This window comes from Dermochelys coriacea, chromosome 1, assembly GCF_009764565.3.
Source record: "Dermochelys coriacea isolate rDerCor1 chromosome 1, rDerCor1.pri.v4, whole genome shotgun sequence".
NCBI lineage: Eukaryota > Metazoa > Chordata > Testudines > Dermochelyidae > Dermochelys > Dermochelys coriacea.
In genome coordinates, this window is record NC_050068.2 from 48,475,437 (window position 1) to 48,486,624 (window position 11,188).

General features: G+C 43.5%; 1 protein-coding gene across 2 annotated transcripts in view; it reads left to right on the forward strand.

Annotated features, from left to right (window-relative positions):
* Nucleotides 1–8,941, forward strand: part of PDS5B (PDS5 cohesin associated factor B) — a 260,336-nt gene extending 251,395 nt beyond the window's left edge. For both annotated transcript variants that reach the window (XM_038410765.2, XM_038410755.2), the window contains exon 35: nucleotides 6,381–8,941. In XM_038410765.2, coding sequence (XP_038266693.1) covers nucleotides 6,381–6,416 — 36 coding nt within the window. In that variant the 3' untranslated portion in view covers nucleotides 6,417–8,941. The remainder of the gene's footprint in view (nucleotides 1–6,380) is intronic.
* Nucleotides 8,942–11,188: the final 2,247 nt, after the last annotated feature.

The window sequence follows — 11,188 nt, forward strand, 5'->3', positions numbered from 1 at the left end:
CATTTGCCTTGTCCTCTGAAGCTGAGGAAGTCTGCACGTTAGGAAAGTTTCAACTACTATCATGTGCCAAACAAACAGACTTCAAACCAAGATAATTTAACACTTATGGCTTAGTTTTATATACTTACCATTTTAAATGCTAAAGCTTTAAAGCAAAAAATGCTGAAGTACTTAACCAGCTCAGTAAGAATGAATTTTGCTGGTATTGGAAAATATTAAGAAGCTCAGTGAAGTCCCGGAATGACCCTAAATTACAGGTTATTGGGGAGCTACTGAACGTCCTTGAGTATGTGGTTGACTGCATTCATCTCCAGAATTAGGAACCTCATAGGTCAGAAGAGGTGATTGGAAGAGAGATGCAGCCAACAGCCCCTGGATCCTGAGGAATTTATTGGGTCTTTAGAGATTTGGTTTCTGGGGGACTACTTAGCCCATTGAACTCAAAGTATAATTTAGTATCTGTATTGCAGTAGCACATAGAAGCCTCAGTTACGGAGCATGGCCCCATTGTGCTAGGCACTGTAAAAACTCATAAAAAGATTGTCCCTGTTCCAAAGAGCTTACAAACTAAATGTAAGACAAGAGGAATCAGGTGGGTACAGATAGCAGGAGCATAAGGAAACAAAGATGATACTGGTCAACATGATAGGCAGTGGTCTCAACACATCAACTGCCTAGCCATTGTAAGGTTCTTTGTAGGTAAAATATAGCTATATTTATATGGTATAAACCATCTAGCTACTTTACTGACATTTACAATTTAAACCATCTCCTTAAATTGAACAGAAGTTCTTCTTCGAGTGCTTGCTCATGTTGATTTCATTGTAGGTGCGGGCATGCCCACGTCCGCGGTCATCAGAGATTTTTGCCTTAGCAGTATATGTAGGGCTGGCTGTGTCATCCCCTTGTGTGCTTCGCTCATGTCCTGGTATATTAGGCACTGCTGGCCCTATGCACTCTCAGTTCCTTCTTACCGCCCAGGGTGGTCAGTTAGAGTGCCTTTCCTTGCTCGTCAAGGACTTGCGGATTTCCTTATCTTGGACTTTGTGCCTTTAGGCTTGTACATAGTTATCTTTACTGTTAAGTACCTGTTAAGTGTTGTAGTTAGAGTTGGGTCCCAGTGGGGACTTCGCCCCTGGCGGGGCATGTCTCGATCTCTGGGCTTTAAGCCCTGCAATTCCTGTAACAGGCTTATACCCATTAGCGACCCCCATGGTAGCTGCCTCAAGTGCCTGGGGGAAGCGCACATTAAAGAGAGGTGCCAGATTTGTAAGAACTTTCGGCCTCGCACCCAGAAGGAGAGGGATATCAGGCTCAGGGCTCTCCTTATGAAATCTGCCCAGGATCAGAGCTGACCCGGCATGAGTCACCCAGCACCTCGACATCAGTGCGAAGTGTACTACCGGTGCCCACCCGGCACTGTTCTTCGTCGCTGGTTCCTAAGAAGAGGGATAAAAACCACAGCTCCCCGGCGCCAACAAAAAAGGTGGCAGAGAGCAAGGAGCCTGCCCTGAATTGCTCACCCATGCTGGAGCCCCACAGTTGACCATCCCCTGCTGAGGCCGTTAGCCTGGGAAAAGGTCTTCCTCTGACTCCAGCAGGTGGTACAGGACCGACTGTCCTGCCAGCACAGACAGCTTCACGAACTCAGGCACCGAAGGAGCTCAAATCTCCGCCTGTGCTTACAGCACAACCAGTGCTGCAGGCCTTGACTAAGGCTCCCCAAGCCAGTCAATAAGGTTCCCCAGGGAGCAGTGGAGCACTGCCGATCCCTTGAGACAATGGTGTGCTCTCCACCTCCACACCGACGGGTGCCAGTACCATCATCTAGATCATCACAAACTTATCTTCGGTCTCTGGCGTCAGTCGTCGCTGTTGTGATGTGATTCACCAAGGGAAAGCCGCCAGTCCCCCTATTATCGAAGTCGGTCATAGTCCGAGACGCTGTTCCCGGTCACCAATGCTGTGGGAATGATTTCCCTCCTGCTTCTAATCTCCCCGACACTGCACCCGCTTGTCGTGCCATTGGTACCGGTCCCGGGGGCACCTGTCTCCAGTGTCACTGGTATTGAGGCAAACTCAGGCCTTGACAGCCCTTCCATGGTCTCTAGAAGGTGGCTCATCAGCAACTGAACGGCGTTTCAGCCCATCGCCCTGACCTGAGCGGCGAGACTGGGCATCCGAGCCAGTGGCGGCATCGGGACAGTGACAACCAGGACAGTGGCCTGCTCAGTGGTCATGTTGGAACACCTGGGGAGTCCAGTCATGGCGTTGCCCCCCATCGGTTCACTTGTCGGCCGCAGCTGCAGAGCAGTGATCATTGGCACCAGGCCCCATGCCGGAGGCACACCCGGTGTCCGAGGTTCAGGAGGCTGCACCTACACCTTACCCATCCTCCCCAGCGGAGGAGGAACAAGCCCCCCATCCACCTGTTCAATACTCCTGGTCATCCCCTGACAAGGCAGTCACTGGGCTCTTCAGTGCCAGCCCTCCCGACGACTTCAAGGACCACCAGGCCTTGCTCCGGCAGGTGGCTGACAACCTGTGCCTGCAAGTGGACGAGATGGCTGAGGAAGAGGACACTCTTTTCAGCATGCTGTCAGCCTCCACCCGTACCCATATTGCACTACCCGTGCACACAGGGGTCTTGAAAATTGCCAGAGGCATCAGGCAGATGCCCTTTCACCTCAAAGCAGGCTGAGAAGAAGTACTTCGTACTGGCAAAAGCTTTGAATACCTCTATACCCACTCTTCTCCTGGCTCGCTGGTGGTCTCTGCGGCCAATGAAAAGAAAAGCAGGGGCACACCAACTCCACCCCACAAAATAAGGAGGCCAAAAGACTTGCCTTGTTCGGAAGAAACATTTATTCCACTGCAAGTCTACAACTTCGGGTGGTGAATCACCAGGCCCTCCTGGGCTGCTACATCTTGAGTTTATGGGACTCTCTCCGTAAATTCAAGGAGTCCCTCCCATAGGACTGAGCCCAGGAGTTTGTTACTCTGGTTCAGGAGGGCACCTCGGCGGCCTGCTCTGCTCTTCAGATGGCATGGGACTCGGCAGACTCAGCAGCCAGGGTGGTGGCATCCATGATGGTTATGAGGTACAGCTCCCGGCTTCAAGTCGCTGGTCTCTCCCAGGAGATGCAGACCTCTATCCAAGACTTTCCCTTTGATGAGAACAATCTGTTTTCCAAGCAGACTGATGCAAGGCTGCACGAGATGGAGGACACCAAGGCTACTTCCATTCATTGGGTATCTACACACTGCATCTGGCGCGTAAGCCATTCCAGCTGTCCCCACCGTCGAGGTCATGGCAATCTCTCCAGGAACCGTGAGAAGGAGGGACAGGGGCACTGTTTTGGTCGTTGCCTCCCTTCTACCTCCCACTCGCCTGTGCAAGTCAGATAGACCAAGCATTCTGCAGGGCAGAAACGCTTGTTTTGATGGCGCAATTGAGAGCAATGCCCCAGCCAATTCCCTGGGTCCGCTACCTTTCCTCAACCTCTTGTTCCCCTCCCCTTGGCCTGGTTGTGGGTTACATCAGACCTCTAGGTCCTGGACATAATATCGCGGGGCTATATCCCACAATTTTTGTCCGCTCCCTCCCACCCCCTGCGTCTGAGGGCTGTGGAGGAGGTTCTTCGGGACAAGAAAGGAAAGTAATTCTACTCCCGATACTTCCTAATCCTGAAAGGGGACCTCAGATCCATTCTGCACCTGTACTGCCTCAACGTGTCTCTCTAGAAATTGCAGTTTCGCATGGTCTCCCTGGCTTCCATCATTCCCTCCCTGGATGCGAGAGACTGGTACACTGCTCTCGATTTGAAGGATGCTTGCTTCCACATTTCTGTATTCCCGGGCCACAGGCGCTTCTTCCGTTTTGGGAAGGCACCATTTCCAGTTCATGGCACTACCCTTTGGCCTCTCTTCAGCCCCGAGGATGTTAACAAAGTGCATGGTGCTGGTGGCCACTTACTTCAGATGTCAGGGGATCCACCGGTTTCCATATCTCAACGACTGGCTCATGAAGGGCTGGCTCTCCAGATAAGATACAGAGAAGTCTTCGCTTGGTGTGTTCCACTTCTTGGGGTCTGTTAATAAACACATAAAAGTCCATGTTCACGCCAGTCCAACGCATAGAGTTCTTCAGGGCTGTTCTCGACTCCACACGGACCAGAGCCTTCATTGCAGAAGCTTGGTTTCAGGCCATAGCAGACTTGATTTGCCAGTTAAGAAGGCACCCACTCACCACATCCCACACATGTCTGCATCTGGTGGGGCACATGGCCATGAGCACGTACATGCTCAACAATGCTCGATTTCATCTGCGGCCGTTGCAGGTGTGACTGGTCTCGGTCTATATCCCCCACAGACATTCCCTGGACCGAGTGGTCACAGTACCGAACCACATCCTTTCATCCCTGAGTTGGCGGTTGGACCCCAAGTCGGTGTTGCAGGGGGTTCCCTTTGCGGCCCCTTTCCAGTCACTGACCCTGGTCTCAGACCTTTCAAATCTGGGCTGGGGAGCCCACCTGGGCGAACTCAGAGCAGTTCGCCTGGCGTGCCAGGTGTTCTTGGCCCACCTGAAAGGCAAGGTGGTACAGGGTCCTGGCTGACAATACTGCTGTGATGTACTACATCAAAAGGCAGGGAGGGGCTAGATCTTCAGACCTTTGTCAGGAGGCACTAAACCTATGGGCTTCTGTGTGTGGCATGCCATTCATCTGATTTCCGCCCATCTGCTTGGCTCCAGGAACGTCATTGCAGATCGCCTCAGCAGGACCTTCTCGTCTTGCCATGAGTGATCCCTCCATCCAGAGGTGGTCAGGTTGATTTTTTCCAACAGTCGGGAACTCCTCAGGTGGACCTGTTCACGTCCAGGCAGAACAGAAAGTGCCACCAGTTCTGCTCCTTCCAAGGTCTGGACAAGGGCTGCCTCTCGGACGCCTTCCTCGTTCCATGGATGGGGAGTGCTCATGTATGCCTTTCCACCGGTGCTATTGATCCACAGGTGTTCTGGTGAAGATCAAACAGGATAGAGGGAGAGTCAGCCTCATGGCCCTGTCAGCACTGACAGTGACAACAGTGGCTTTGGCAGAGGTGTGCTACGATCTGCGAAGCTGTGAACTCTGAGCCCACTCCAAAGATTCTGCTTGTGAGTCACCTACAGTGGAATCAGCATGAGCAAGCACTCAAAGAAGAAAAAACGGTTACTCACCTTTTTGCAACTGTTGTTCTTTGAGATGTGTTGTTCATGTCCATTCCATTAGCCACCCTCGGCCCCTCTCTGTTGGAGTTGTCGGCAAGAAGGAACTGAGAGGGCATAGGGCGAGCAGCGCCCGATGTACCAGCGCGTGAGTATGGCACTCAAGGGGGTGACACACCCGGCCATATGAATACCGTTAAGGCAAAAATCTCAGATGACCGTGCACGTGGGCACATGTGCACGTACAATGGAATGGACATGAGCAACACATCTTGAACAACAGTTACGAAAATGAGTAACCGTTTTTCCCCTCTAGTTCCCATTTGTCAAAGAGCTGCTAAGCAATCCCTGAGTACCTGCCTGCTGAGTTTAGAAAGTCTGCAAGAGTCCTTACAGGCCTTAGAAGTAGATGTAGAAAATATGTAAAAATTGTTATGACAGATAATTCCAATAATTTTTTTAAGTTCTGAGATATTACCAGTATCTGTAATTGTGCCAAGTTTAAGGCTTGTTACTTTTATGAATTTTAGGCTTGGCAGATGCAAGGAATGCACAATACCAAGTTTAAATTTTAAATAGGTATTTTTAATTCCTTCAAACTTTAGATTTATTTGTAATTTTCAGAAAATTCAGTCTTTCTCTTTCCTGCCTATCTTAAGAATTAGTTTTTTGTTTTAAATTTGGGAATGATAGACTAACATTTTTGTATCTAACCACAGGATTTAATCCCTCATGTAATTGCAAATCTTAGTGTAAACTGGCGAACTGCAAACAATGCCACCATACTATAGAACAGATATAATAGCTGAAAAGCACAATTTATAAGAATCAAAACCCAAAATGCAGTCTTGCCCCAAAAACTATGGAACTGAATTTACTATTTGGGCCAATTTCAAGAACTGTTCATCTACAGTTTTTGGTAACTGGTATCTCCCAAAAGGTGGGTTTTGTTTTGTTTTTTGTAATACTAGAAGGAGACAGACTGAGGGAGCTCCTATAAATTTATTATTTCATAGGTTATAAAGAACTGTGTAAATTCATTCAGTCTCAACATTTTTCCCATAATGGAATACATTTACACATGAACTTTTTCACAATAATGTATGTGCAGCTTTTTTCATTTTATAAACAATTTTTAAATTTAATTTATTTTAATCTCTCCCTTCAATAACAGGTACGTCGCAGAACTTCCAAAAGAGAGAGGCGATGAGGAAGCATGTAATTATCCGTGTTGCAAGGTGAAAGCTTTGAAGAATGCTCATAATTTGAAGCTTGAGGCTGAATGAAGCTGTTGGTGCACAAAATGGGGTTGCTGAAGACAAAAACTTACTTTACATTTACTACCCCTACGTTTGCAGTCCCTAGGTCACAAGCTTTAGCTACACACATGTTGATATCATTAACTGTGGATTTTTGTGAAGTGTAATGTGTGCTGCCTTTGTAGACATGAACTAAAGAAGAAACTTGTAAATAGCCCTTTTTTAATGTTTCTGACTTCTGAAGTGCTTGTATAGCTTTTATCAGTGGCTTTAAACTGACAGTGCCCAACTGTTTATTAGATCTGTTGATTTAAAAAAAGAAAAATTTTGTTAGAATGGATCTCAAGCAATATCTGTCAGTGTTCATATTTGTACTCTCCTTGGCATTTAACTGTGAAAAGAAAAATCAGTTGAATAAATAGTGCCATTTTCTTTTGCCACTATTTGTTGGGGGTGGGGGGGAGGAAGAAAACGATTGATCTTGGTTTCCTTTGTATCTAATCTAGAGTTTACTTTTAAGCACCCACCTGTCATCAAAGTGCTAAATTACTTTCTTTTACCAGTGAACGCTGTCCAATAGAATAATACAACAGATTCAAATTGTGAAATAAGTTGTCTGATTCACTTTACACCTCAGTATTGATGCCAGGCTTTTCTGGACTTCTAGTGGCATTGAAAATACAGAAAGGATTTAAAATATTTTAATTTTAAAAATGTGTTATTAAATAATGTACTGAATACCCTATCCATTTTATCTTTCCCTATCAGTTTTTATTAATCTACTGTATCAATAAAATTCTGTAACTGAATGAGTTTTTAATAGTCTAGTATGTTAATGTGTATAGATATTTCCTCCTGAACATTATGTTCACACAGAGCAAATTATTACTACATTATAATATGAAATCTGATATATAAACATTAGTGAAAATACAGTTCTTATTACAATGTAAAGTTAATCACAAAGAAAAAAAATTTTATTGATGCAGTGTGTCTTTATAAAGCTGTTCTTGAAAGCCAAGTGTTTTGTATTTTATAGTGAGTTGCATGTTTATGAAAAATGTGCTGAAAATGGGATGTAATTTTTTTTGGAAACTCTTACCTAGCAGTAGTATATGGTAGGTTGCCTCATGAGAGCACCTTCTACCAAGAGTTTATTATACTTATTTTTTGTGAGCCAAATTTTTTTTGGTATGAAGAGCTAAATTGTCATTGAATGACCAGCTGTAGGTCTTTGCAGTCAGGTATTCGAGATTTGAATGAAGCTCACTTTTATTTAGTACTACCTTAGAGTTGTTGAATTTTTGTTGGTTGGGTGTAATCTACAAAGAACAGAGACTAAATATGTAAGGCAGTATCCTGTGTGCAGTTTTACAAACTGTCTTTGAACCAAAATGTATAGGTTATTATTTTATGCTTAGCCAAGCACATTTTTATAATTTCAGGTGCACTCCTCCCTCTGGTTCCTTGCAGTTGACTGAAAAAGATTAGTTTCTAACTTATTAAATCTTTATCTCATTGAATAATGGAGCATTTTCATATAACCCATCAAAGCATATGTTCTTAAGTTATATTTGCAAGATAGCAGATAGAGCATAGGAATGTGAGAGAGGATGATAGTGTTGAAACATGGTTTTACCGATTTCAAGACTACATCATAAGAACTTTGACTGTTTTCTTTTGACTTTTTCAATTTAAAATTTCTGTTCATTGAAAACTTCATGTTCAAAAAGTAGATTAATCTGCCTCTACTTAATTTTTTTCCCAGTATTCAACTATTCTAGTTATACCCATGAATACAAGGGAACTGCTTCCCATAAGGGCAGTTAAAGTTGGTTTAAGTGACTAACTTTGAAATTTTCATTAGCACAACAAACCTAATAGCTTATTTACATTTCAGCAGGGCAAATGCAAGTTTTTTATCCTATAAAATAAAAATTGAAAGTTAACTTTATATTTTCTTCATTGACAGAATTGCACTGAAAACATTTATGGAAGATATGTCTTTAAGTCCATTTTATACAAAATATGAAAAACTGGTGTTGAAACTGCTGCGGGCTGTTGGTTATATGTCCTTAAGCATGATTAGATCAAATTTCATTGAATATAGATGCACAACAACTGATCATAAAATACGATTGATGTAAATTTAAACTATAGTTTTGCAATTTAAATGTTTATTTTTTGGGTTATAGTGTGTAATTCATTATTTCTTGGGAAAACAGGTGCAGCAGATATGACATTCTGATATTCAAACCTCTTCTAGGTTCATCCTCATCTCCTCATATAAGTAAAATTAATATTTTATGTACTAATATTGAGATCTGCATACAGTAGCTACAGTAGAGTAAATAATTATGTATAAAAATATAAATTGCTAACATTCAGTTAGCATGTTCTTCTGCAATGATGATGTTCAGTTTATAAAAATGTACTGTATTACATTAAAAAATCAAATTGAACTCACTGTAACAAAGTCCAGTATGAAGTTCTTACAAAATTACAGTGAGTATCTTGTATCCTGCAGCAAATTAAGCTGGTCTTCATTACATTTCATATTCTTGCTGCAGTCCAACAGGAAACTTTCCAAGGTCTTCACTTTATATGTAAAATACATGCAGTGACTGTAACTGTTCTCTAGCTGTTAAAGGTTAATTTACTTTCTGACTCCATAAGCTTGGTTTTTGACACTTCTTCCTTGTTTCCTCCACCACCTTCGAGAATGTGAATATTAAGGTCTCTTCTTATGCTACTCATAAATAGGGAAATATATGAAACTGCTTGCTTAACAGTTGTAGCTGAATAATCGATCCACAAAATTAGATAATCTTTATCTATACATTAATCATAAAATCATAGAAGGCTGGGGGAGGAAACTTCAGAGGTCATCAAGTCTATCCCTGTGGACTGAGGTAGGACCAACCATACCTAGACCATTCCTGATTGGTGCTTGTCTAACCTGATCTTAAACATTTCCAGTAATGGGTATTCCACAACCTCATTGGTAACTTATTCCATTACTTAATTATCCTTATAGTTAGAAAGTGTTTCATAATACCTAACCTAAAACTCCCTTGCTGCAGATTAAGCCCATTACTACTTGTGCTACCTTCAGTGGACGTGGAGTTCACATCCTCTTTATAACAGCCCTTAACATATTTGAACACTGGTATCAGGTCTCCCCTCAGTCTTCTGTTCTCAAGACTAATCATGCACAGTTTAACCTGTCCTCAGAGGTCAGGTTTTCATATTGTTCACCTCTGAACTCTCGAATATATTCACACCCTTAGTGTGGCGCCCAAAACCGGACACAATACTCCAACTGAGGCGTCACTAGGGCCAAGTAGAGAGAAACAATTTACCTCCCATGTCTTAGGTCATGTCTACAGTACAGCTCTGAGGCTGCAGCATAGATGATTCCTACATCAGTGGAAGGATTTTATTCCTTCAGTGTCAGTAATCATCCTCTCCAAGAGGTTGTAGCCAGGTGGACGGAAGAATTCTTCTGTCAATCTGGCTGTCTCTACAGTGGTGGTACGGGCAATCTAGCTATGTCACATAAGGCATGAAATTTTTACTGCCTTGAGCAATATTGCTAGCTTGCTGTAACTTTTCGTTGTAGACCCAGCGTGTTATGACACTCCTTTTAATATGCTCCAGAATATTAGCCTTTTTTATAATTCTGTCATATTGTTGACTCATATTCAATTTGTGATCCACTATAATCCCCAGAGCCTCTTCTACAGTACTACAGCCTAGCCAGTTATTTCCCATTTTGTAGTTGTGCATTTGATTTTTCCTTCCTAAATGTAGGACTTTGAACTAATTTTTATTGAATTTCATTGTTGATTTCAAACCAATTCTCCAATTTATCAAGGTCTGAATCCAAATTCAATCCAAAGTGCTGGCAACCCTTCCCAGTTTGGGGTTATCCTTTCATTTTATAAGCTTACTCTCCACTCCATTATACAAGTCATTAAATACTGAATAGTACCAGACCCAGATTAGAACCTTGTAGGACACCACTAGATATGTCCTCCCAGTTTCACAGCAAACCATTGTAACTACTTGTTGAGTACAGCGTTCAACCAGTTTTGTGGCCCCTTAGAATAATTTCATCTAGATCACATTTCCCTAGTTTGCTTATGAGAATGTCATGTGGGTCTGTGTCAAAAGTCTTACTAAAATCATAAGAATGGCCATACTGGGTCAGATCAAAGGTCCATCTAGCCCAGTACCATGTCTTCCGACAGTGGCCACTGCCAGGTGCAACAGAGGGAATGAACAAAACAGGTAATCATCAAGTGATCCATTCCTTGTTGCCCATTCCCAGCTTCTGGCAAACAGAGTCTACGGACACCATCCTGGCTAATAGCCATTGATGGACCTATCCTCCATGAATTTATCTAGTTTTTTGAAGAATAGCAAGATATTTCATGTCTGCAGCTTTCCCCCAATCCACAAGGCCAGTAACCCTATCAAAGAAGGAAATTAGCTTGGTTTGACATGATTTGTTCTTGACAAATCCATGTTGGCTATTACTTATAACAGCTGAGCGGCGAACAGCGGAGAGGCTAACAGAGGGAGTTTGCCTGGGATCTGTCTGAGAGAAGGTACGCTTAGGGCTGCATTAGTGAGGCCGTGTTGGTGAGTATCTGAGTGTGTGTTGTGGGGACTATTTGACCGTGTGCTTGATTGGTTGTTGGTTTGAAAAGTGTGAATT